Here is a 25,358-nt window from a genome sequence, read left to right as displayed (position 1 = left end):
AATTGAAATCTGGGGTCAGTTTTTAAAAAATAAAGTTCACAATTGTTAATTTATTAATGATACAATTTTAAGCTCAGCCACGAACAAATTGACCGTTGTTGACACTATGTGATGTACAAAAAGCAAGCTGTTGTCAACACATACATAATGAGGGGTCGATTTTCTCATCAGTCCTGTTTAGTCAATAACCATATGCATTGAGTGTCAGTTATTTAGGGCTAATATTGGTACAAACTGTACTCATTAACATAGATATATAAAAAATAAAGAACATGTATTATAATAACCAAACAGTATTCAAGTTATTGTTATTATTCAAATATTTGTTTCAATCTCTAAAAAGAAAACTAATCCAGAAAAGTCAATATAAGGTCAAAGCTAGTGAGCTAGAAAAAGTTATTAATGCAAAGTAAATTATTTACTGAACATATTCAACTATTTTCGCAAATTCGTTCTTTATGTGTTTCAGAGTTTCCTAGAAAAAGCAAAGTTGTCTGTGCACAATTTGGTGCAGAGGGTTGGATTCTTTGGTATTTTGCTGTGTGCATCGGTATGTCTTCTTTTTTAGCTCGGCTGTTTTCAGAGAAAACCCGAGCTATTGTCATAGCCAGCTTTTCCACTGTCCGCGTCGTGCTAAAACCGTAACATTGGCTCTAAAATCAAAGTGCTTCCACCTACAACTTTGAAACTTCATATGTAGCTGCGCCTTGATGAGTTCTACTCGCCACACCCATTTTGGGTCACTAGGTCCAAGGTAAAGGTCTTTGTGACCTCTAAAAAAACGAAATCTGACAGGCTTTTATTTATTCAACACTGCACCGGCAGCCGAGCGTTGGCACCTGATATGCGATGCTGTTGTTTTAACTCTTTCAGTGCTTGAACTGAATTTTGAAGGCATTTGCAAACAGTTTGGATCCAGATGAGACGCCACAGAACGTGGCGTCTCATCAGGATCCAAACTGTTTGCTATTCTGATAGTATTTTGTGAAAAAAATCGAAGAAAAATGCTAATTTTTGAAATTCAGCAGACAACATTTTATCAGATGACAAATTTTCCAGCATGCAAAGGGTTAATGAGCTGCCCTCTTGGAAAACTTGGCTTTATAAATATGCCTCAAATGTAGTCCCTGATATCTGGGCTTAATACATATGCCTCAAGTGTAGTCCCTGATATCTAGGCTTAATACATATGCCTCAAGTGTAGTCCCTGATATCTGGGCTTAATACATATGCCTCAAGTGTAGTCTCTGATATCTGGGCTTAATACATATGCCTCAAGTGTAGTCCCTGATATCTGGGCTTAATACATATGCCTCAAGTGTAGTCCCTGATATCTGGGCTTAATACATATGCCTCAAGTGTAGTCCCTGATAAACTGGGCTTAATACATATGCCTTAAGTGTAGTCCCTGATATCTGGGCTTAATACATATGCCTCAAGTGTAGTCCCTGATATCTGGGTTTAATACATATGCCTCAAGTGTAGTCCCTGATAAACTGGGCTTAATACATATGCCTCAAGTGTAGTCCCTGATATCTGGGCTTAATACATATGCCTCAAGTGTAGTCCCTGATAAACTGGGCTTAATACATATGCCTCAAGTGTAGTCTCTGATATCTGGGCTTAATACATATGCCTCAAGTGTAGTCCCTGATAAACTGGGCTTAATACATATGCCTCAAGTGTAGTCTCTGATATCTAGGCTTAATACATATGCCTCAAGTGTAGTCCCTGATATCTGGGCTTAATACATATGCCTCAAGTGTAGTCCCTGATATCTGGGCTTAATACATATGACTCAAGTGTAGTCCCTGATATCTGGGCTTAATACATATGCCTCAAGTGTAGTCCCTGATATCTGGGCTTAATACATATGCCTCAAGTGTAGTCCCTAATATCTAGGCTTAATACATATGCCTCAAGTGTAGTCCCTGATATCTGGGCTTAATACATAAGCCTCAAGTGTAGTCCCTGATATCTGGGCTTAATACATATGCCTCAAGTGTAGTCCCTGATATCTAGGCTTAATACATATGCCTCAAGTGTAGTCCCTGATATCTGGGCTTAATACATATGCCTCAAGTGTAGTCCCTGATATCTGGGCTTAATACATATGCCTCAAGTGTAGTCCCTTATATCTGGGCTTAATACATATGCCTCAAGTGTTGTCCCTGATATCTGGGCTTAATACATATGCCTCAAGTGTTGTCCCTGATATCTGGGCCTAATACATATGCCTCAAGTGTAGTCCCTGATATCTGGGCTTAATACATATGCCTCAAGTGTAGTCCCTGATATCTGGGCTTAATACATATGCCTCAAGTGTAGTCTCTGATATCTGGGCTTAATACATATGCCTCAAGTGTAGTCCCTGATATCTGGGCTTAATACATATGCCTCAAGTGTAGTCCCTGATAAACTGGGCTTAATACATATGCCTCAAGTGTAGTCCCTGATATCTGGGCTTAATACATATGCCTCAAGTGTAGTCCCTGATAAACTGGGCTTAATACATATGCCTCAAGTGTAGTCTCTGATATCTGGGCTTAATACATATGCCTCAAGTGTAGTCCCTGATATCTAGGCTTAATACATATGCCTCAAGTGTAGTCCCTGATATCTGGGCTTAATACATATGCCTCAAGTGTAGTCCCTGATATCTGGGCTTAATACATATGCCTCAAGTGTAGTCCCTGATAAACTGGGCTTAATACATATGCCTCAAGTGTAGTCTCTGATATCTGGGCTTAATACATATGCCTCAAGTGTAGTCCCTGATATCTGGGCTTAATACATATGCCTCAAGTGTAGTCCCTGATAAACTGGGCTTAATACATATGCCTCAAGTGTAGTCCCTGATATCTGGGCTTAATACATATGCCTCAAGTGTAGTCCCTTATATCTGGGCTTAATACATATGCCTCAAGTGTTGTCCCTGATATCTGGGCTTAATACATATGCCTCAAGTGTTGTCCCTGATATCTGGGCCTAATACATATGCCTCAAGTGTAGTCCCTGATATCTGGGCTTAATACATATGCCTCAAGTGTAGTCCCTGATATCTGGGCTTAATACATATGCCTCAAGTGTAGTCCCTGATATCTGGGCTTAATACATATGCCTCAAGTGTAGTCCCTGATATCTGGGCTTAATACATATGCCTCAAGTGTAGTCCCTGATATCTGGGCTTAATACATATGCCTCAAGTGTAGTCCCTGATATCTGGGCTTAATACATATGCCTCAAGTGTAGTCCCTGATAAGATAGAGCAGTTTGCAGAGGCTAATCATTGCCTGCACTTTCTGCGTAGACTTGATTTAAGTTTCAAAGAAACTTCTTAAGAAAATTATATAGAATTTATAAGTTTCATTCCTGATTAGCCTGTGTGGACTGCACAGTCTAATCTTAGACAACAATACACACACATATTAAATACCAGAGTTACAGAGTGTGGATCATATATATGTGTTAAATTCAAACAATTTCTTATTATTTAATATGTGTTTTTAAATATTCCAAACATGCACAGCTTTCTTCTATATTCTAACGAATTTTAAAATGCAAAATGTAAAATTTAAAAGTAATTAAAAAAGCAAGACAAATGTCATTTTTATGATGCAGTTTAAAAGTTAACGCAATCGTAAAGCACGTGTCTTCGTCATTCAGCATGTATCTTTTCTGTGGATCTATTTGAGTTTTTTTGTTAGTTTTGTTGGATAATTAGGCATATGTGATGCATGTTCAATACGTGGAAATTCTGTATGTTGGTCGTAAGACTTCTGAAGTAAATGTTTGTTCAACATTTGATTTTGGATTGAGGGGAACTACAAAATTCCATTTAAATTTATGATCCACAAACAATACAGGTTTCCCAATAAGTTATAATGAAAACAATTGTAAAGATGGTAATTCACAGACTTGTTTTAATGTTAATGTAATGAAAGATTAGAATCATAATAACTATGAAGTATAAAGATAATAAATTAATAAACTTGCATATGGGCTAACTTTAAACAGTGAGAATTAAATGCAGTTCTAATCTCTTAAAATTGCAGATTCCCAACCCACTGTTTGATCTGGCAGGTATCACATGCGGTCATTTCCTCATCCCATTCTGGACGTTCTTTGGTGCTACTCTTATTGGCAAGGCCATCATCAAAATGCATATACAGGTGAGTAGACAGGAAAGCTGCTTTTGTAGAAAACTCTCTAGAGATCTCTGAGAATTAAGTGATCAGCAAGAGGAAACGTTTTTACATTATGAAAAAAATAAGTTTTAAACAGATCTCAATAAATTTGGCAAAGGATCTAGTGGGCCCACTTATAATATTAGCCATAGTTTTTATGTTGACTTAAATCACATATAAGATCCTTAAAGTGTGAAACTCTATGTTTTGTTATTTGTTCTTTTGTCCTTAAATAATCCAGATTGTTATATTTGGATATGCCAAACCAACATGAATAAAGTGAAGTATATAAACCTTAACACTATATTTAATGTTTGCCCTATAAACAAAATCATTTTTTCCTATTACCATATGAAAATCGATAGTATAACAACGATCGTATAAACTTTACCTTTATACTATCGCTATTTTTAGACCATGGTTTTCCGATCTCTATCTCAAGAACACTTTATGTTTCAATGTAACGTCATAGCAAATGATGACGTTGAAGTAAACAAACACTTCGGAGTCAACTTGGAAAACCAGCGCTGTTTCATTGAATTTTAAAGTATTTTTACTCTTTTTGAACGATAAACGACCACAAATAATAGGATAAATAGAATATTATGTGAGTTTTGGATAAAGATCAAGTTTATCATGCTCGGCACGAACCATGTTAGCGCTCGGCAAGCCTTGCGCTACATCGGTTCTAAGCCTCGCATGATAAACTTGATCTTTATCCAAAACTCAAATAATATTCTCTATTTATTACACAAAGGGAATATGAAATCTATTGCATTTCTTGGCTGATGCTAGGGTAAGAAATTTATCAAGTTAAATACAACAAAAAAGATTTACAAAAAAAATTAAGTATTTTGTTTTTCTACTCCAATGCTTTTCATATGTTATTAGTTTCCTTTTTAAAACACAATTAAGCTTTTTGGTGTTTTTTTCTTTAGATAAAGATGAATTACATGTATATTATTGACATGGCCTTTAAAAGATGCAATTAATTTTCCATTATTAAATAAATATGAAACCTAACTTTTTGCAATGTCTTGCATTATTACTGTACATTTTTATCCCCTGCCAAAGGGATAGAATGGATGTTTTCAGTCTGTCAGTTCATCCATCAGTTTGTCACAAACTTTTGATGGCTATATCTCGGAAACCATACAAGATATCAACATGAAATTTCAAGGCTGTAGATATATCAATGAGACGTAGTGTGTTGCACAAGAACACTAACCCTACACTTTCTTAAATAAGAGTTATTGCCCTTTATTGTTTTTGTATAATGCAACTTTTCAAGGCTATATCTCATGGGTGGGTAGAGATGAATGAAAATAAGTGTCATGCACACAAATCATAACCCTACACTTTCCTAAATAAGAGTTATTGCCCTTTCTTGATTTTGTATAATGTAACATTTCAGGGCGATATCTTAGACTCGGTACAAGATTTCAACATGAAACTTACTAAATGTATAGATATCAATGAGGAGAATTGCCTTGCATAAAAACAATAACCCAACCTTTCATTTTTAGCTCGGCTGTTTTCGGATAAAACCCGAGGTATTGTCATAGCCAGCTCGTCGTGTCCGTCGTTGTTTTGTGTCGTCTGCTTTGTGCTAAAACCTTTACATTTTGTCAAGGTTTTGAACATTGGCTCTAAAATAAAAGTGCTTTCACCTGCAACTTTGAAACTTCATATGTAGCTGCACCTTGATTAGTTCTACATGCCACACCCATTTTCAGGTCACTAGGTCAAAGGTCAAGGTCACTGCGACCTCTAAACAAAATTTAAAAAATCTGACAAGCTTTCATTTATTCAAAACTGCACTCGCAGCAGAGCGTGGAACCCGTTATACGGTGCTCTTGTTTAAAATTATATCGTATATTTTTATGCTCCCTGATCGAATGATCGGGGGTATATTGTTTTTGGCAGGTCTGTTGGTCTGTCATTCTGTCCCGAAACTTTAACCGTGGTCATAACTTTTGCAATATTTAAGATAGCAACTTGATATTTGGCATTCATGTGTATCTCATTGAGCTGCACATTTTGAGTGGTGAAAGGTCAAGGTCATCCTTCAAGGTCAAAGGTCAAATATATGGTTTCAAAGCGCAGTAGAGGGCATTGTGTTTCACAAACACAGCTCTTGTTTAATTTGCACCCATCCATAAACATTATGTATTTGGCGGGTCATATTACCGGTAATTCAACAAATTTGCTTGTTTACACTGACTATTGTTGTCTGAATGAAACATGTTTATTTTCAGAAACTGTTTGTGATATTCTTGTTCAGTGAACACCATGTGGAAACAGTAGTAAACTTGATAGGGTAAGTGATTCTCATTTTGGTTGCTTTATTATAAAGATGAATATTACTTTAAGACAGTGCTTAACATAATATTTTTTATTGTTACAATATTGGAAATTAACTAGTTTCAAAATTGTTAACAAACGGCTAGTATTTTCATGGCTGACATAATGGCTCTGCATTTGGTTTTCTCGTTTAAAGTAAAATTTTAATGAAAAAGTCAGCTCTTACAAAAAAGCCATTATTTGCATGCATGCTGCTAGTAAGACTTAATTTGTTGTTTTTGAGGCCATTTTTACTAGAAATATGCCATGTTGACAAGCTGGCATTTGCATTTATGGTATATATCTATGTAAGATCAATTGAAAAACATAGCAGCCAGGATACTGGGAGGGAGCTAGGAAGTTTTACTTAAATGGCTATATTCAAACCTTGAGAACACTCTAGTTCTTTTTTTTATAAAAAAAGCTCAGATTATTTTTGAATGATATATAATTTGGCTGAGTTCCAAAAAATATTTGGTCTTTAGAAACATGGCCACAAATGGGTAGAGCAGTTTTCTTTGCATGTCGTAAGTGATATCTTTTTAATCACACATTTATCCCAATCAGCATGGAACACTTCTGTTTAGTTTGTGACATCTGAATTGATTTAAAAAGATGGTTCTGTCTGGAACCACATTTTTTACACAAATTTCACAAAAGCTTCTTAAAAGAGTTTAGATCCTTTGGGTCTATGGTGTGATAAGATGAAAAGAAAACAACGGCCGGTTTATGGGATAGTTTTGTTGATTATACTGACATGAGAAACATATATTGTATATTACCATTAATTGCATTAAAAGCGGTAGGTTACAGATTATTTTAATCTTGACAGTTTTCTCCAAACAGGAAACTACCAAAGTATGGGAAAGTTTTACAAACACCTTTCAAAGAGTATCTCCGTCTTCAGAAACAAAAGTTACATCATAAACCTGGTACTGCAACTTCAGGGGTAAGTGAATTAGGCTGTGGTTCTTTCTATTGTTCTGTTTTAGAATTGTGTTTATACTTACAGTGTACTTATACATATTTAAAATGGAGACAGAGTTCATTTTCCTTCAATGTCACAGAAATGTCTTTAGTTTTTCTTTGAAGTTGATATTTTGTTATGACTAATCTGTAATTGATATTTCCATACTATTATGTAATTGGATGATATTTGATGGTATTTTTTATTTTTAGTTGCTAAGTTTTTAGTGAGCAACAAGCACAGCATTCTCCAGTTGAGCCATTTGAATAATTTGATGTCTGTTGTTTTTGTTTGTGTGCTTGACGTGTGTTTTTATGTCAATATTCTCCAATTGAACCACTGGGCAGAATGTGCACTTAAAGGTATTTTCCTCAGATTGTCCTCCATGAAAATTTAGCAGATGGTTTGGGTTCATTTATTTATTACGTCACATGGTCCAAAAAGCTGTTTTAAAAATACACAAATGAACTAAGTTGAAAATTCTTCTACAAGGAATCCCCAATAACTTCAAATATGTTCTCCTATGAAAAGATGAGGCCCATAGGTCTTATTAGCTCATCTATTAAAAAAAAAAAAGAGCTATTGTCATCACCTTGGCGTCGGCGTTGGTGGTTAAGTTTTGTGTTTAGGTCCATTTTATTCCTTAAGTATCAAAGCTATTGCTTTCATACTTGTAACACTTACTTACTATCATAAGAGGACTGTGCAGGCAAAGTTATGTAACTCTGACTGGCATTTTGACAGAATAATGTGCCCTTTTTATACTTAGAAAATTGAAAATTTGGTTAAGTTTTGTGTTTAGGTGCACTTTTTTCCTAAAGTATCAAAGCCATTGCTTTCATACTTGCAACACTTACTAACTATCGTAAGGGGACTGTGCAGGCAAAGTTATGTAACTCTGACTGGCATTTTGACGGAATTATGGGCGCTTCTTACTTGAAAATTTGGTTAAGTTTTGTGTTTTGGTCCACATTACCCTTAAAGTATCATAGATATTGCTTTCATACTTGGAACACTTGCAAACTATCATAAGGGGACAGTAAAGGACAAGTTGCATAACTCTGGTTGTCATTTTTACTGAATTACGGCCCTTTCTTGACTTAGTAACTTTGAATATATGGTTACATTTTGTGTTTAGATTCACTTTACTTCTTAAGTATCAAGGCTATTGCTTTTAAGCTTTAAATACTTTCATGCTATCATGATGGTACTGTACCTGGCAAGTTGAATTTTACCTTGACCTATGAATGACCTTGACTCTCAAGATCAAATTATAAAATTTTGCTAAAATTGTCATAACTTCATTATTTATGATAATGATTAGTTTCGATTGAGACTTTGACAAAACAACGCTTACCTGACATATCACAATTGACTACATCCAAACCATCCTCCCGAATCCCCCCCCTCCATGAATCCCACCTCAATCCCCCCATTTTTTTTTTAAATTAAAGATCATCTAATAAATGACCACCACATCCTCACACTATACCCACCCCCACCCCCAAAAAATAATTTTTATGCCTCCAGTAGGGTGGCATATAGCAGTTGAACTGTCCGTCAGTATGTCAGTCAGTCCGAAAAAAACTTTAACATTGGCCATAACTTTTTCACTTTTTAAGATAGCAACTTGATATTTGGCATGCATGTGTATCTCATGGAGCTGCACATTTTGAGTGGTGAAAGGTCAAGGTCATCCTTCAAGGTCAAATGTCAAATTTATGGTGTCTGTTCGTGCCAAAACTTTAACATTGGCCATAACTTTTTTAATATTGAAGATAGCAACTTGATATTTGGCATGCATGTGTATCTCATGAAGCTGCACATTTTGAGTGGTGGAAGTTCAAGGTCAAGGTCATCCTTCAAGGTAAAAAAATATATAAATTCAAAGCGGCGTTTTCATGAAGCTGCACATTTTGAGTGGTGGAAGTTCAAGGTCATCCTTCAAGGTCAAGGTCATCCTTCAAGGTCAAAGGTAAAAAAACTAATATAAAATTTCAAAGCGGCATAATCATGAAGCTGCACATTTTGAGTGGTGTAGGTTCAAGGTCAAGGTCATCCTTCAAGGTCAAGATCATCCTTCAAGGTCAAACAAAATATTTAAATAATCAAAGCGGCGTTATCATGAAGCTGCACATTTTGAGTGTTGGAAGTTCAAGGTCATCCTTCAAGGTAAAAAAATATAATTTCAAAGCGGCGTTCTCATGAAGCTGCACATTTTTAGTGGTGGAAGTTAAAGGTCAAGGTCATCATTCTAGGTCAAGGTCATCCTTCAAGGTCAAAGGTAAATTATTTTTTTTAATTCAAAGCGGCGTTATCATGAAGCTGCACATTTTGAGTGGTGAAAGTTCAAGGTCATCCTTCAAGGTCAAGGTCATCCTTCAAGGTCAAAGGTAAAAAATAAATATTTCAGAGCGGCCTTCTTATAAAGCTGCACATTTTGAGTGGTGGAAGTTCAAGGTCAAGGTCATCCTTCAAGGTCAAATGTAAAAAAAAAAATCAAAGCGGCGCAATAGGGGGCATTGTGTTTCTGACAAACACATCTCTTGTTTTTTTCAAACATGGTTTAAAAACACAAATTTTTTTTTTATTATTTTATTTTTGAAATACTGTCCATCCATCCCACCCAAGAATCCCCCCACCCCCCAAAAAATATTTTTTTTTTGCATTGTTTTTGCATTTTTGGAAGATTATGATTATTAAATGACCCCACCCCCACACTATACACCCCTCCCCACTCCACCCCTCCATCCTTTGTGATTGAAATTGAGATAGGTACCTAAAAAGAAAAATAGATGAGTGGTCTGCACCCGCACGGCGGTGCTGTTGTTATGAGTATGTTATAATCAGATAGTGGTCCTTTACCAAGTTTTTGCAACTTATGCCTCTGGATTCTAATAGGCTACATCCATTTGGTGGTGTGAATTTGTAGTAGATTTAATTACATAGCAATATAAGTTCAAATAATGCCCCTGTCATTAAAAGAAGCCCCAAACCAGGGGCCTTGTGTTTATAATGAAGAGCCAAGTTTTTCAGTTGAACATTCTCATTCGAATTTCAGGGTCCTATTGTAAAGTGTAAGCATTTCCTTTTTAATTTTTGAAGGACAAAATTTAAAAGTCTGATACTGTATTTGAGAAATAAATATCTGAAGAGCAACACATAGAACATAGCATGATTGCAATTTACAGTCCAAAGGTAAATCTATTGAGGTCTTTGTGACATGTAATGTTATTTGTTTTACAGGAATCCGGCAATCTTTTGGCGTGGATATTTGAAAAGGTAGTCATAGTGATGGTTGCGTATTTCCTTCTTTCCATTATCAACTCTATGGCACAAAATTACCACAAGAGGCAATGCAAAACCAAACGTCTGCTGCAGTGATATGGTTCCTCTTACTGACTGCAAAGATGATCTGGGTCATCATGGTGGTTGCAATTATTGCAATGTAGGTCATCTAAACAATTGCACTATTTAATTATAAAAGCTCATTGACGACTGATGAAGTTCCTTGGGCCACAAAGCATATGAAAAGCTCAGATTCACATTTAAGTCATATAATCATAAGTTTTGTAATTGTATGATATTGTTGTCATATTTACACCAGTGTTTTATTTTTGCCATACCAAAATGTAGTAGACTTTATATGAAGGCTTTCAATGATGTTGAAAAGCATGGTTATTAGATTGAGGAAGGCAAGCTCATGGACACCCTCAAACAGATGGTTTCCGGTTAATAACTTGCATTTTCATTGACTAATGGAAACTTTGTATGTAGCAAGCTTGTTTGGAGACCTAGCTTGGCATTTCTTTTAAGGCATGTCATGTCAAGCTCTGTTTTGATAAGAATAGATTAACACTTAGCGCTTAATTATTAAAATTCTTGGATATAGTATACTGATATTTTGTGTAACTGTGTATCTTACCTGGAGCCCAATACCTTGGTATTGTACTGGGGTTAGTTGATTCAAAGTCAGAGTTGCTTAATATTTTAGCTCACCTGAGCACAACGTGCTCATGGTGAGCTTTTGTGATTACATTTTGTCCGTCGTGCGTTGTGCGGCATCAACATTTGCCTGGTTAACACTCAAGAGGCCTCATTTATTGTCCAATCTTCATGAAATTTGGTCAGAAGATTGGTCTCAATGATATCTTGGATGAGTTCGAAAATTGTTACGTTTGCTTGAAAAACATGGCTGCCAAGGAGCGTGGCATTTTTCCTTATATGGCTATATATGGCTATAGTAAAATTTTGTTAACACTCCAAAGGCCACATTTATTTCCGATCTCTTGAAACTTTGTCAGAAGATTCATCCCAATAATATCTTGGACGAGTTAAAAAATGATGCCGATAGGTTGAAAAACATGGCTGCCAGGGGGCAGAGCATTTTTCCATTTATTGTTATAGTAAAACCTTGTTAACACTCGTGAGGCTACATTTATTTTCCGATCTTCATGAAACTTGGTCAGAAGATTTGTCCCAATGATATCTTGGATGAGTCAGAAAGTGGTTTTGGTTGCTTTTAAAACATGGCCAGGGGGCGGGGCATTTTTCCAAATATGGATATATATTTCTTTAGTTAAACCTTTTTAACACTCTAGAGGCCACATTTATTGTTCGATCATCATGAAACTTGGCCAGACAATTTGTCCCAGTGATATCTTGATAAGTTCAAAAATGGTTCAGGTTGGTGGAAAAACATGGCCGCCAAGGGGTCATGGCCTTTTTCCTTATATAGCTATAGTAAAACCTTGTTAACACTCTAGAAGCCACATTTATTGTCATGAAACTTGGTCAGAAGATTTGTCCCAATGATATCTTTGACAAGTTCGAAAATGGTTCCAGTTGCTTGAAAAACATGACCATCAGAGGGTGGGGCATTTGTTCTTATATGGCTTTATGAATCTTCATGAAACTATGTCAGAATATTTGTTTAAATGAAATCTTGGATGTGTATGAAAATGGTTCTGGTCTGTTGAATAACATGGCTGCCAGGGTGTTCACTAGTCATGAAAGTTGGTTAAAACATTTGTTTTAATGACATCTTGGGCTGCAGAGAACTGATCAGTTCCTTTGAATCTCAGATGAGCGACTTTAGGCCTTTCAGGCCCTCTTGTTTAAAAAGCATTCAGCTTGTATCTGGTCAATAACTTAAGTTTGAATTGACCAACTTTGATCACACATAGGATATAGCAAACTTGCATGGATACCAAGCGTGTAATTGAAATTACTTGAGTTTTAGTTTAGGTATTGCATTGTTTTTTTTGTACGGAGGTTACTTTTTATCTTGACCTGTGATTTCATATTTGTCAGTTAAGGTCAAGGTCACTGTTATTAAATGAGTCGTGTTCTGAGAAAACTGGGCATACTGCATGTGCGTAAAGTGTCATCCCAGACTAGCCTGTGCAGTCCAGACGTCACTTTCGGCTTTTATGATATTTTTAGTTTTAAGGAAGTCCCTCCTTACTGAAATCAAGTTTAGGCGGAAAGTGTCGTCCCTGATTAGCCTGTGCGGACTGCACAGACTAATCTGGGACGACACTTTACGCACATGCATTAAGCCCAGTTTTCTCAGAACACAACTCAAATAACAGAAAAAGCAACATTAATACATAAAACCTTGAATAAAGTTGGAGATATTCTGATGAAATTGTATGTGCATGTAGCTTACATGTAAACTCCTAAACCTAGCTTGTGATTCCATTTTGGTCTAGATCAACATAGCAAACAATCAAACTTCAAAAGCTTCATCAGTATAGAATTTCTTGTTTATGTCAGCAACTTTTATAACAGACAACCAAATATAAATAAAAACTGATTCAAACTGGGATCCCCACCTTGGGAAAGTCAATACATATCATTCAGAGTTCAAACCGGTTTGAGTGCATGCAGAACCTAGCACTTTCACTGGAATAAATCCCAAACCAAACATGCTTTGAAATCAATCTCAAATAATTATGGTCACTATTTCTAAAAATCTTTCTCTGCTCATTACCTTGAATTTTTATATGGCTATTGTTTTCAAATTTTCTGTATTGGAGGCTAACTTGCTGACCTAATTTGGAATGTTCAATCAAATTTAAATTTATTACTGAAATGTTGAATAGTCTATCTGGTTTTGTGTCATTGCCATGTTTGTTGTATACCTCCTGCTCAATAATGTAGCAAGATATTAATTATTGTACTTAATGGATTGTTCCGAAGCTGGGTTCATAGAAAAAGATTTATAACTCAGGCTGCATTATTAATATATTAATTTCCTTTTGTCCTGTTTCTGTTTTTAGCCGTTTTCTAAAATATGAAATAATTAATGGATTGATATCAAATCTCATTTATTCATGGCTTCATTTTGTGAGTACATTGACCATTTGCTTAAGTGTTATAAACTTTATTATTTATGGAGTTATTTCCATTCTGGTCCAGTCATGTTTTATAGAACTGCATTAACAATTTATGGACTAGCACAGTGTCTTTATCCAGCTCCAGTTAAAAATGTTCACACCTGGGGCCCGTCTTATCAAACTTCGTACGACATTCTTACCTTACGATGCAATTTTTGAAGCGCGATAAATATGTAACCGTCACTTTTATAATTACTTTTGTTGAACATTTCCATTTATTTCCAAAAGTAGATCTTAGATATGCTTTATATTTAAAACATACAGATCATAATCACTTATATTTTTAAATTACAAAATTCAATCGTAAGTTAACATTGTCGTACGATCTTTGATAAGACGGACCCCTGAAGATATGTTAATTGCTTGAATGTTCTTGTGAATAAGCAATATGTGTGTGTGGTTAGAGTGATGGGGTGTTGGTGCCGTGTCAGTGTGCTCATGGTGTGATTTTTTTTATTAATTAAGCAAAATGTTATTTATAATCTGTGTACAATGTTAATATATTTAAATAATATTCATGGAATGAGTATATGATTGCAAACAGTGTTTAATGTTTAAGCATATGTGCTGGCATTTTCATTAATTCATTGACATTTTGTACTGTTTGATTCAGTTAGTTCATAGTAAACTATTTCTATAAAATCTAGCATAATACCGGGTACATATGATTTTTTTTCTGAATTGTGTACTATTTTTATGTCCCCCACCACTACATGTATAGTGGGGGGCATATTGTTATGCCCTGTCTGTTGGACTGTACGTTGGTCTGTCTGTTGTTTTGGTCAAACTTTAACATTTGCCATAACTTTTGCATTATCGAAGATAGCAACTTCATATTTGGCATGCATGTGTATCTCATGGAGCTGCACATTTTGAGTGGTGGAAGGTCAAGGTCATCCTTCCAAGGTCAAAGGTAAAAAAAAAAGTCAAAGTGGCGCAGAAGGGGACATAGTGTTTCTGACAAACCCATTTCTTGTTATTTATGTAGCAATGTCAGTTTTCTGCAAAATTTCTGAAAAATTGTGTTTGCATGTAATAACCAGCTTTTAGTTGTGTAAATATTCAATTGTTGTTAATCAAGTTATGTTTAATGCAAAAGAAGCCTAAAATTAATCATGGAAGGCCATTTTCATATCTAAATCACTGGGTTATTTATAAATTTAAGTAACATATACTTAAAATCAAACAATTATTTTGCAAAATATTTCGTAACATAAAGTTAATCCATAAAAGATCAGTGTTTCTTATAGCAAAATTATAGCCAAAATTTCAACGCTAGATGTTGTATGGTAACATAGATTAAATGAGATACAAAATTCTCATTTTTAGCTCACCTTAGCACAACGTAATATCTAAGACGAGTACAAAAATGATGCCGGTTGGTTTAAAAACATGACTGCCAGGGGGCGGGGCAATTTTCCTTATATGGCTATAGTAAAACCTTGTTAACACACTAGAGGCCACATTATTTTCCGATCTTCATGAAACTTGGTCAGAAGATTTGTCCCAATAATATCTTGTTATCTCAGGTGAGCGACTTTGGGCCTTTCAGGCCCTCTTGTCTAAATTATTGTGGCACAATATATTCCATGTTAATTTCCCGCAACAATATTTATTCCTAGGCAACAAAAACACTTAATGGTACATAAGTTGGTACATGTGTTTAATATATTGTACAAATCTTTTCCCATTATGCACAGTTCTATAACCATAACATCAAATATTAAGTGAAATTGAACAAAAACCAATGAATGTTTATTATGGCTAAATGCAAGACTATGATACCTTCCTATGCATTTGCAAAACCATTAAGCATATTTTTATAATCACCCGTCAATATGCTATGTTAAGACATGGCTTTTTCTGCATTTTCAAGTTAAGTCACTGAATAAATCAAAACAAAAGACCACTTCTCTACTTCCCAAATTATTCAGGTATAAAAGTTATATCAGATACCTGTGTTAAATATGTTCGAATAGGTTTTTAAAGCCTCCACTGCAGATTTAGAAAAATGCTTCAGATATTCAACAACCCTAAAATAATTTCCCTTCAGCATTACGATTTAATCTGCACTAGTACTTAGTTGAGTCATCATGGCCCTATTATTTATACTTAAACGAATTTGACACCAATCATGAATTTCTTTAATCTTTTATGCTACACCAATTTCCTGGACCCAAGAGTCTGTTTATTTAAAATAATAGAATGATTATTTTGAAGTGCTTTTTGACCAGGCTGGAGTATGAAAACAGGTTTGGATTATTGTAACATAATTTACTAACCACAGTCGCAAAGACACACCACATAGGCCTGTGGGATTATATATGGCCCTTTTTAACTGTATGTGCACAATATTATTATGTAAACCAATGTTTTTTTTTAGAGAATCATACTTAGGTTATTCTTATTGTCAATCTGAAATAAAATAAGTGTTGCATTTTATGAACATGTGTTATTTCCTTTCCTTTTTATTTTGCATACGTTTGCATTTTTGGCAATAGTATACTTCTGTTGGTGAAAACATATAACTTGGTAGTTGAACTATTTTAATTTCAAATTTTGCAAATATCTTGGCCATCATGTAACACCTCTTTTTATGTGCCCCACCACTATAGTGGGGGACATATTGTTTTTGCCCTGTTTGTTGGTTTGTTGCTTCGTTTGCTCCAGCTTTAACATTTTGCCATAACTTTTGCAATATTGAAGATAGCAACTTCATATTTGGCATGCATGTGTATCTCATGGAGCTGCACATTTTTAGTGGTAAACGGTCAAGGTCATCCTTCAAGGTCAAATATATGGGTACATAGTGTTTCACAAACACATAGCTTGTTTATTTTGCCTCAAATATGCTATGCCTAACCTAATTTCCCAAACATAATTTTGTTGATACCCGTATAACATACATGCAAATGCAATATAGATAAGAGTGCAGCTCTCAATGGTAGTAATCATTGATTCTATAATTGTGCCTTCTTGCAATCTCCTCTGTTAATTGCATTATAGTTCACATGTATACATTATTATCTTCCATTTTGTTAATTTTCATTTGATTCTGTTACAGAAGTGTTGTTGAAACAATTTTTATTGTGTTCTATCTTATCATTCCAGTATATTTTTCCTGGGTGCTCAGTATATTTATTGATTTATGTCAGAATTATGGATTATGTTTAAATTGAAAAAATATATTATTTTAATTTATTTAGCCTTCTATATGTCTAATTAGATTGTACATTTTAAACTTAAAAAAGATTAAATATATGTATTATTTCCTTTTAACAATGTTTTGTGCATATCATGCCCACCTGCTAATGTTACATTTTTGTGTGGGGATTTTGCTTTTAAAAACGTAAAATAAGATTCCAACTCTTCATCCAATTATAAATATTGAACTGTAGTGTTTCATCTTTATAGCAAAGTGTCTGCAGTGGTAATGCAGCTGTGTGTAAGATCTTTGTTTTCTGTGTTCGGAAAGCTTTGTTTCTTATTCTACAAACATTGTTCCTACTCTATTCGATGCATGTGCATGTTATCTTGTCCACAATGAATATGGTTTCACATAAGGACATACTACCAGTGATTGTGTTTTCAGCTCACCTGAGCACAACGGTCGTGCGTCGTCCGTCATGCACATTCAACATTTGCCTTGTTAACTCTCTAGAGGCCACATTTATTGTCCAATCTTCATGAAATTTGGTCAATGATATATTGGATGAGTTCGAAAATGGATACGTTTGCTTGAAAAACATGGCTGCCATAGGGCGGGGTATTTTTTCCTTATATGGCTATTAGTTAAATCTTGTTAACTCTCTAGAGGCCACATTTATTGTCTGATCTTCATGAAACTTGGTCAGAAGATTCATCCCAATAACATCTTGGACTAGTTTGAAAATGATGCTGGTTTGTTAAAAAACATGGCAGTCAGGGGGCGGGGCATTTTTCCTTATATGGCTATAGTAAAACCTTGTTAACACTCTAGGCCACATTTATTTTCCGATCTTCATGAAACTTGGTCAGAAGATTTGTCCCAATGATATCTGGGATGAGCTCAAAAATGGTTACCTTTGCTTGAAAAATATAGCTGCCAAGGGGCGGGGCATTTTTCCATATACATGTTTGGCTATAGTAAAATCTTGTTAACACATTAGAGGCCACATTTAAGGTCCAATCTTCATGAAACTTGGTCAGAAGATTCATCCCAATAATATCTTGTACGAGTTAGAAAATGATGCCCGTTGGTTGAAAAACATGGCCGTCAGGGAGCGGGGCATTTTTCCTTATATGGCTATAGTAAAACCTTGTTAACACTCTAGAGGCCACATTAATTTACCGATCTTCATGAAACTTGGTCAGAAGATTTGTCCCAATAATATCTTGTTATCTCAGGTGAGCGACTTTGGGCCTTTCAGGCCCTCTTGTTTTTTTTATTATACCCACCATTGCAAAGTTGAGTGGCTTGCACTTGAAGTTTCAGTTTATGTCAAATGGACATATTTGAGTGCAAGTTTTTTTATTTTTTTCAAAATCCGGATTGGCATAAATTGGTCCTTATGATATAAAGTTGTGCATGTGCGATTTTTATCACAGCAGGTAACACGTAATAACAAGAGGGACTGAAAGGCCCAAAGTCGCTCACATTAGAAGAAACTGAGCTGTTACCTGAAGATGTCATTAGAACAAACGTTCTGACAAAGTTTAATGAAGAGTGAACTAAAAATATAACGTTGGAGTCCTGACAAGATTTTACCATAGGCATATAAGGATCTTCCTTGCGGCAATGTTTTTCAACAGACCGGAACTATTTTTGAACTTATCCAAGATATCATTAAAACAAATGGCCTGACCAAGCTTTGTGATGATTTGAAATAAATGTTACTTTTAGAGTGTTTACAAGTTGTAAAGAAAGCAATATATTAGGAAAAATACCCCCACCCTGGCGACCATGTTTTTAAACCAACCGGAACCGTTTTCGAACTTGTCTAAGATATTATTGGCTCAAATCTTCTAAGCAAATTACATGAAGATCGGACTATAAATGTGGCCTCTTAGAGTGTTTTTAAGGCAAATGTTTACGACGCACGAAGGAAAAAAGGCATTCACAAAAGCTCACCGTGAGAATATTGTTCCCATGTGAGCTTAAACGTATTTCTCCTTTTTATACACCCATTTAAAACGGGGCGTATTATAGTTTCACCCTTGGCGGGCGGCGTCCACAGTAGTTTCCCCTCTCTATAATTCATATTGTTTTCGTCCGATCTTCACCAAACTTGGTCAGAAGATGTATCTAGACGATATCTAGGTGAAGTACGAATATGGGTCATGCCGGGTCAAAAACAAAGTGACAGGGTCACTTAGTGCATTTCAAGGATTAAGCATGGTGTCTGCTCTCTAATTGAAGTAGTTTTCATCCAATCTTCACCAAATATGGTCAGAAGTTGTGTCTAAATGCTATGTAGTTCAAATTCAAATATGGGTCATTCTGGGTCAAAAACTAGGTCACAAGGTCACTTAGTGCATTTCAAGCATTTAGCATGGTATCTGCTCTCCAATTGAAGTAGTTTTCATCCGATCTTCACCAAATTTGGTCAGAAGTTTGTGTCTCAATGATATCTAGTTCAACTTCTAATTGTATTGCTAAAACTTTATAGATATTATTACGTTCTGTGTCGTAACTCCTTGAGACATACTCTACAATCAAAGGCACATCAAACGCAACATCTGCAATTCTAATGTAGAGACAACGGCTGAAAGCTAGACGATTGCTTTTACTGCATGTGCAACCCATTTTACTCAAGTATCACATCACACATGATGAATGCTTGCTCTTTCATCAAATTACTGCGTTACAAGTAGACCATTAATGTAAAGACGCAACCTTCTGCCATTTTAGCATACGGGATGTATGTGTCAATCTCTCTGTTTGCGAATGCTTTCCAATGGTTGCTCAATGCTAGTAATCGGAGAGAAGGTAGCAAAATTGTGTTCTTGAAATCGTAATTGCATGATTACGTTTGCTAATATCTAAAATATCGCCTGTGGCATTCACTTTTAATTTGACAATGTATGAGCAGGTGTCCGCTTGATTCACTTAAATTACTAATTAAAATACATGTATTTCAAAAAGCGCAGAATGTGACTTCGCAAATGATTGGGTGCATATCGACGAGAATGCATTACGCGATACACTCGGCAATACATTTTTAGAAAATCAAAGATTCGACGAAATACTTTGCAGCTGACGGATAACATGCATTGTCAACGTAGGCTAATTATTTGGCCTTAAAACTCACAGAATGTCATTAAACATTCAATTCAGCAACTAGGGCGGAGATTTAAACCCTTACAATTAAGAAAAAAAAACACTTCCTAGAAAATAAAGCAAATCACAGTAGCTATCAGCATAACTATTGGTAAAGGAAAGCCCTATTCTTAACACTATTATTGAAGCAAATTAACTGAGACTTATAATTAATATTTACTCAGGCTTTACGTTACTATAAATCTATATCGATGAACGATTCATTGATATGTTCAACTGTACGTAAAATCGACCTGCTTAATCTGAAATCATCATCGTGCGAAATAGGTGTTAATGAATTACACTGTCAAACATATGAATATACAAACATATAATAATATGTGTCATATTTGTTTGTACTTGGATGAGTTTTTCCAAAACTGTTAATACCCGGATCACAACTTGTTCATATAATAATTGACTTAAATGCAATCAAACAAGGAATATTACATATTTTCAACAGATGTGGTGTTCTAATATTTTAAACTCCAATATTTAATGATTTTCGCATTCGATTCAAAGAACCAAAGAATAATTGTATATGAATGCCACTTATCATTAAAATGCCCAAGATATTCATTAAAAGTAAATGACCCGCGCTATGCAAAAATTGACCCAATGAGAGATGCTGCCAGCGTAGCTCCGCACCAGCCTGCATATTCGCGAGGTCTGATAATGAGTTGGTCTGTCCGAAAATGAAACCAGCAGCATACCCGGCGTGACTTTTTAAGCGGAAAACGTAACTCCTGACCGGAGTGCGCGATTGCAGTAGTATTGCATAGTTTGCTCATCAATTAAAAAAAATCGGTTTATATAAATTACGACTATACTTAAAAATTGTTGTATTAGAATTGTTCTCATTCATCAGACTGACGAAATTCAATTTAAGAGAAACTTACAGGAAATTATGATTCCTAAACCAGGGTGCAGGATCACGTGATTTTTCCCCCTTTTAACGTTTATGGATTTAAACACGACGGTTAGTGGTACTTCATTTCAAATATCTTTAAGAATTTCAATTAGTGCATAAAAGACAGGTTTTATGCTGCTTATGGCATCAAAATTACTGTATTTAATTAGCATGTGTTCTTGATCAAAATTCGATACAACACGGTTATGTTTCACGGAACGTTAAATTTTGACATTGGCAAAAACTGCAAGTAAAACTGTCTTATGCACTATCGATTTTCGCAAATGTATTTCAATAACTAGATATATTGGCAAAAATAAAATTCTTAACAAGTACCAACGACAAATCAATTCATGAACAAATCGAAAAAACTTGTGAACTTAGCAAACTGGCCCAAATAAAAGCAAATTATAAATTGTCAAGGTACAATTGTCAATAATAGCTAAAAATAATACCGGTAAACTATTTTGCACCTTTTTACTAACTGGTACGCTGTTGTTTATATACCAGTCTTTCTTGTCTTGTATGTCATTCTTATTACTTAAATAGTAAGTCTGTATTTAATTCGAAAGTAGTGAATATAGTCTGTACCTTTTGAGAATGCTCAAAACCATCTCTAAGTCCACTATAGTCACTATCTACTCTTATTTAAGCCATCATTTCTTAAGAATTCGTAAACGCGAAGAATGAAAATATACCAATGTCATAAAAACAACAACAATAATTTAAGAAAAAATGCAATCTTGTAATCAATGTTATAATTAATATGTAATAATAATATGTAATAATTAATATGTAAAAATATATCCTACATATCATTGAAAAGATGGTTATATTAATATAAGTATCACCATAAAACATACTTATTTTTTCTTTACATAATATAAAACATGGACTAATCATTTCCAAGATTGTTTAAAAAAATAAAATATATCCAAACATTTTAGAAATAAAAAATAAATTTGAAGTCTTTGCATGAATATTTTTCACCTCAGTATATTCAGGCTGAATAACTGTTTTTCATATACATACATATGTAGGACAATTACCAAGACTGTAGTGCTCTTACTCACTTTATGTTGTTGCACACTATAATTGATATGTACATTACTTTACTGCTGTTCTTGCAATATTGAAAACTTATCATCCTTAGTATAATTATATGATTTAGGAATTTACATACCTGTTGAACTTGTATATTTGACATATGTGTGCTTGACAATTAGACTGTATTTATATCTTTTGTTAGGATATGAATATATTTGATAGCCGCAACACGTAAACGTTGATGTAAATTCGCATTGTATATGCGGATGTATTGTTCTTTCTTATTTTATATGTTTGACACATATGTGTTGTAAAAAGCCTGAGTGTATGTTTTACATTTTAGAAAAAAATGTTCTGATACATCAAGGCTCCTTATCCAAGATAAGTGAGAAGTGTGTTAAGCATTGAAGTTGACTCGAAAAAACACACTGTTTGGGGGGGGGGGTGGGTGGGTATTTCGGCTGACATTTCAGTTTTATTTAATAAAGATCTAATACAATACCATATACTTATAAGCATTTATATTTAACAATAAAATGTCTCGCCTCATGAACTTAATTGTATGTAAACTCTAGTATTTGAGAAATTGATACACCCCAAATTCAATAATATGCAAAATATATGTTGTAAAGTCACGTATTTAGATGTAAATTAACCTATGTATATGATTGTTGTCACAATCAATCCTCATTTGTTAAAACCCCATTTGTACATTTGTTTCTGTTACAGTGTAAGTTTATGTTTATCTGCTGAATTTCTCGCATCATAACATGCAGATGTTAAAAGATAGAAAATTTGTATATTATCTACCTAGATACCTGTTTAGTATTATATATGTTAAAGCATATTTTTCACCATGCCTTTATATAAATGGATAATCTTAAATTCATTTCTTACAACTGTAGGGGTCTCAATAACAGTAAAAACGTAGAGATGTATTTGATTTTTTTAAAGAAAAAAAGCTCATATTTATTGTCTCCAAGACTGTAATTTTACGTCTGATATGAAAACTAAAATATACTCAGAATAGGACGGCGAATGTTACTTTAGTTTCGGGCTATCAAATTCAAGAGGTATTTGCATCTTGTTTGGAAAAAAACTTACCAATCACAGTAAATAAAATTGAACATGACTCACTTGGTAACTATCTTTTATTGCATTTGACATAATTATATGACAAACCAGTTTACATTATGCGCACTATACGGGCCTATTAAAGATACGCCCATCTTTTATACAGACCTATTCACAAAGATAACATATTTCCAAACTGATGATTTCATTATATGCGGGGACTTAAATTGTGTACTAGATGTTAACTTGGACTATCAAAATTACATATCAATTAATTATAATAAAAATGCAAGAAAAATATTGCAGTCTATTATTAGAGATAATAATATAATTGATACATTTAGATATCTAAATGGCACTACCTAACAATATACATGGAGACGATTAACACCATTGCAACAGGCCAGACTTGATTTTTTGCTTGCCTCTAGCAGTTTGTCATCCAAAATTAGAAACTCTACTATTGATTCAAGTTAAAAATCAGATCATTCCATTATTGACATAGAAATACGTTTTGAGGATTTACCACATGGAAAATGGCTATGGAAATTCATTAATTCCCTGTTAAAGGATATTGAATATTTAAACTGCATAAATACTTTAATTGAAAATGTTATTAAACAACAATACTGTATTCCAATATACAACATAGAAAATATTGAAAACATCGACAACAGTAACAAACAGTTTGTTATCAATGACCAGTTATTTCTAGAAACACTACTTATGGAAATAAGAGGAAAAACTTTTTCCTTCTCATCATATAAAACTAAACTAAACAAAAACAATGAATCTAATTTAATTCATGAAATTGATAGACTTCAAAAATCATTAAATGAAACTAATGCAGACCAACTTCTTGCCTTACAAAATGAATTAGAAAATGTTCGGGAAAATAAACTTAAAGGGGCAATTATTCGTTCTAGACCTAAATGGATCGAAGATGGTGAAAAAACCCTCAAAATACTTTTGCTCACTTGAATCAAACCATTATACAAACAAGTCGATACCTTTTATTAAATAAGACAAATGGTGCTAAGTTGAATGAGCAAAATGATATTTTAAATGAAGCTGTTTCATTCTATAAAACACTATACAAACAAAGTGACAACGAAATTGAATATGATATAAAAGCTGATTTATCAAATGTAAATATACCAAAATTGAATAAAGTTCAATCTGATTCACTAGAAGGACTCCTTAATATTGAAGAAATATCAATAAAACTTTAAAATATGACACATGACAAAAGTCCAGGCTCAGATGGATTCACTGCTGAATTCTTTAAGGTGTTTTGGAATAAGTTAGGTCATTTTATAGTAAGAAGTATAAATTATGCTTTTATTACAAACTCCTTGTCCATAACACAAAAGCATGGTATTATAACTTGCATTCCAAAAGAAAACAAACCAAGATGTTATTTGAAAAACCTGCGACCATTAACATTATTAAAGGTAGTGTACAAACTAGCATCAGGCGCCATTGCTAATAGATTAAAAACAGTCCTTGATATTTTTATCTCTAAAGATCAAACTGGTTTTATAAAAGGTCGATTTATTGGTGAAAACACTAGATTACTTAGATAGATAGATAGATAGATAGATAGATAGATAGATAGATAGATAGATAGATAGATAGATAGATAGATAGATAGATAGATAGATAGATAGATAGATAGATAGATAGATAGATAGATAGATAGATAGATAGATAGATAGATAGATAGATAGATAGATAGATAGATAGATAGATAGATAGATAGATAGATAGATAGATAGATAGATAGATAAGTAGATAGATAGGATAGATAGATAGATAGATAGATAGATAGATAGATAGATAGATAGATAGATAGATAGATAGATAGATAGATAGATAGATAGATAGATAGATAGATATATAGATAGATAGATAGATAGATAGATAGATAGATAGATAGATAGATAGATAGATAGATAGATAGATAGATAGATAGATAGATAGATAGATAGATAGATAGATAGATAGATAGATAGATAGATAGATTTATTTCGGCATACTTTATGATGTATTGAAATATGCCGAGAATAATAAATTACCTGGATTACTAATGACACTCGATTTTGAAAAAGCATTCGATACCTTGTCTTTT

At 34.2% G+C, this 25,358-nt stretch overlaps 1 protein-coding gene across 7 annotated transcripts in view; it reads left to right on the top strand.

The window, feature by feature from the left end:
- LOC127837768 (vacuole membrane protein 1-like) overlaps window positions 1-23,285 on the top strand; it is a 43,739-nt gene extending 20,454 nt beyond the window's left edge. For all 7 annotated transcript variants that reach the window (XM_052365171.1, XM_052365187.1, XM_052365139.1 and 4 more), the window contains 5 exons: window positions 470-550; window positions 4,056-4,172; window positions 6,446-6,507; window positions 7,377-7,479; window positions 10,744-23,285. In XM_052365171.1, coding sequence (XP_052221131.1) covers window positions 470-550; window positions 4,056-4,172; window positions 6,446-6,507; window positions 7,377-7,479; window positions 10,744-10,881 — 501 coding nt within the window. In that variant the 3' untranslated portion in view covers window positions 10,882-23,285. The remainder of the gene's footprint in view (window positions 1-469; window positions 551-4,055; window positions 4,173-6,445; window positions 6,508-7,376; window positions 7,480-10,743) is intronic.
- The last annotated feature ends 2,073 nt before the right edge of the window (window positions 23,286-25,358 follow it).

This window comes from Dreissena polymorpha, chromosome 1, assembly GCF_020536995.1.
Source record: "Dreissena polymorpha isolate Duluth1 chromosome 1, UMN_Dpol_1.0, whole genome shotgun sequence".
Taxonomy (NCBI): Eukaryota; Metazoa; Mollusca; class Bivalvia; order Myida; family Dreissenidae; genus Dreissena; species Dreissena polymorpha.
Note: the sequence above shows the minus strand (reverse complement) of the source record. Positions and strands in the feature narration are given on the sequence as shown.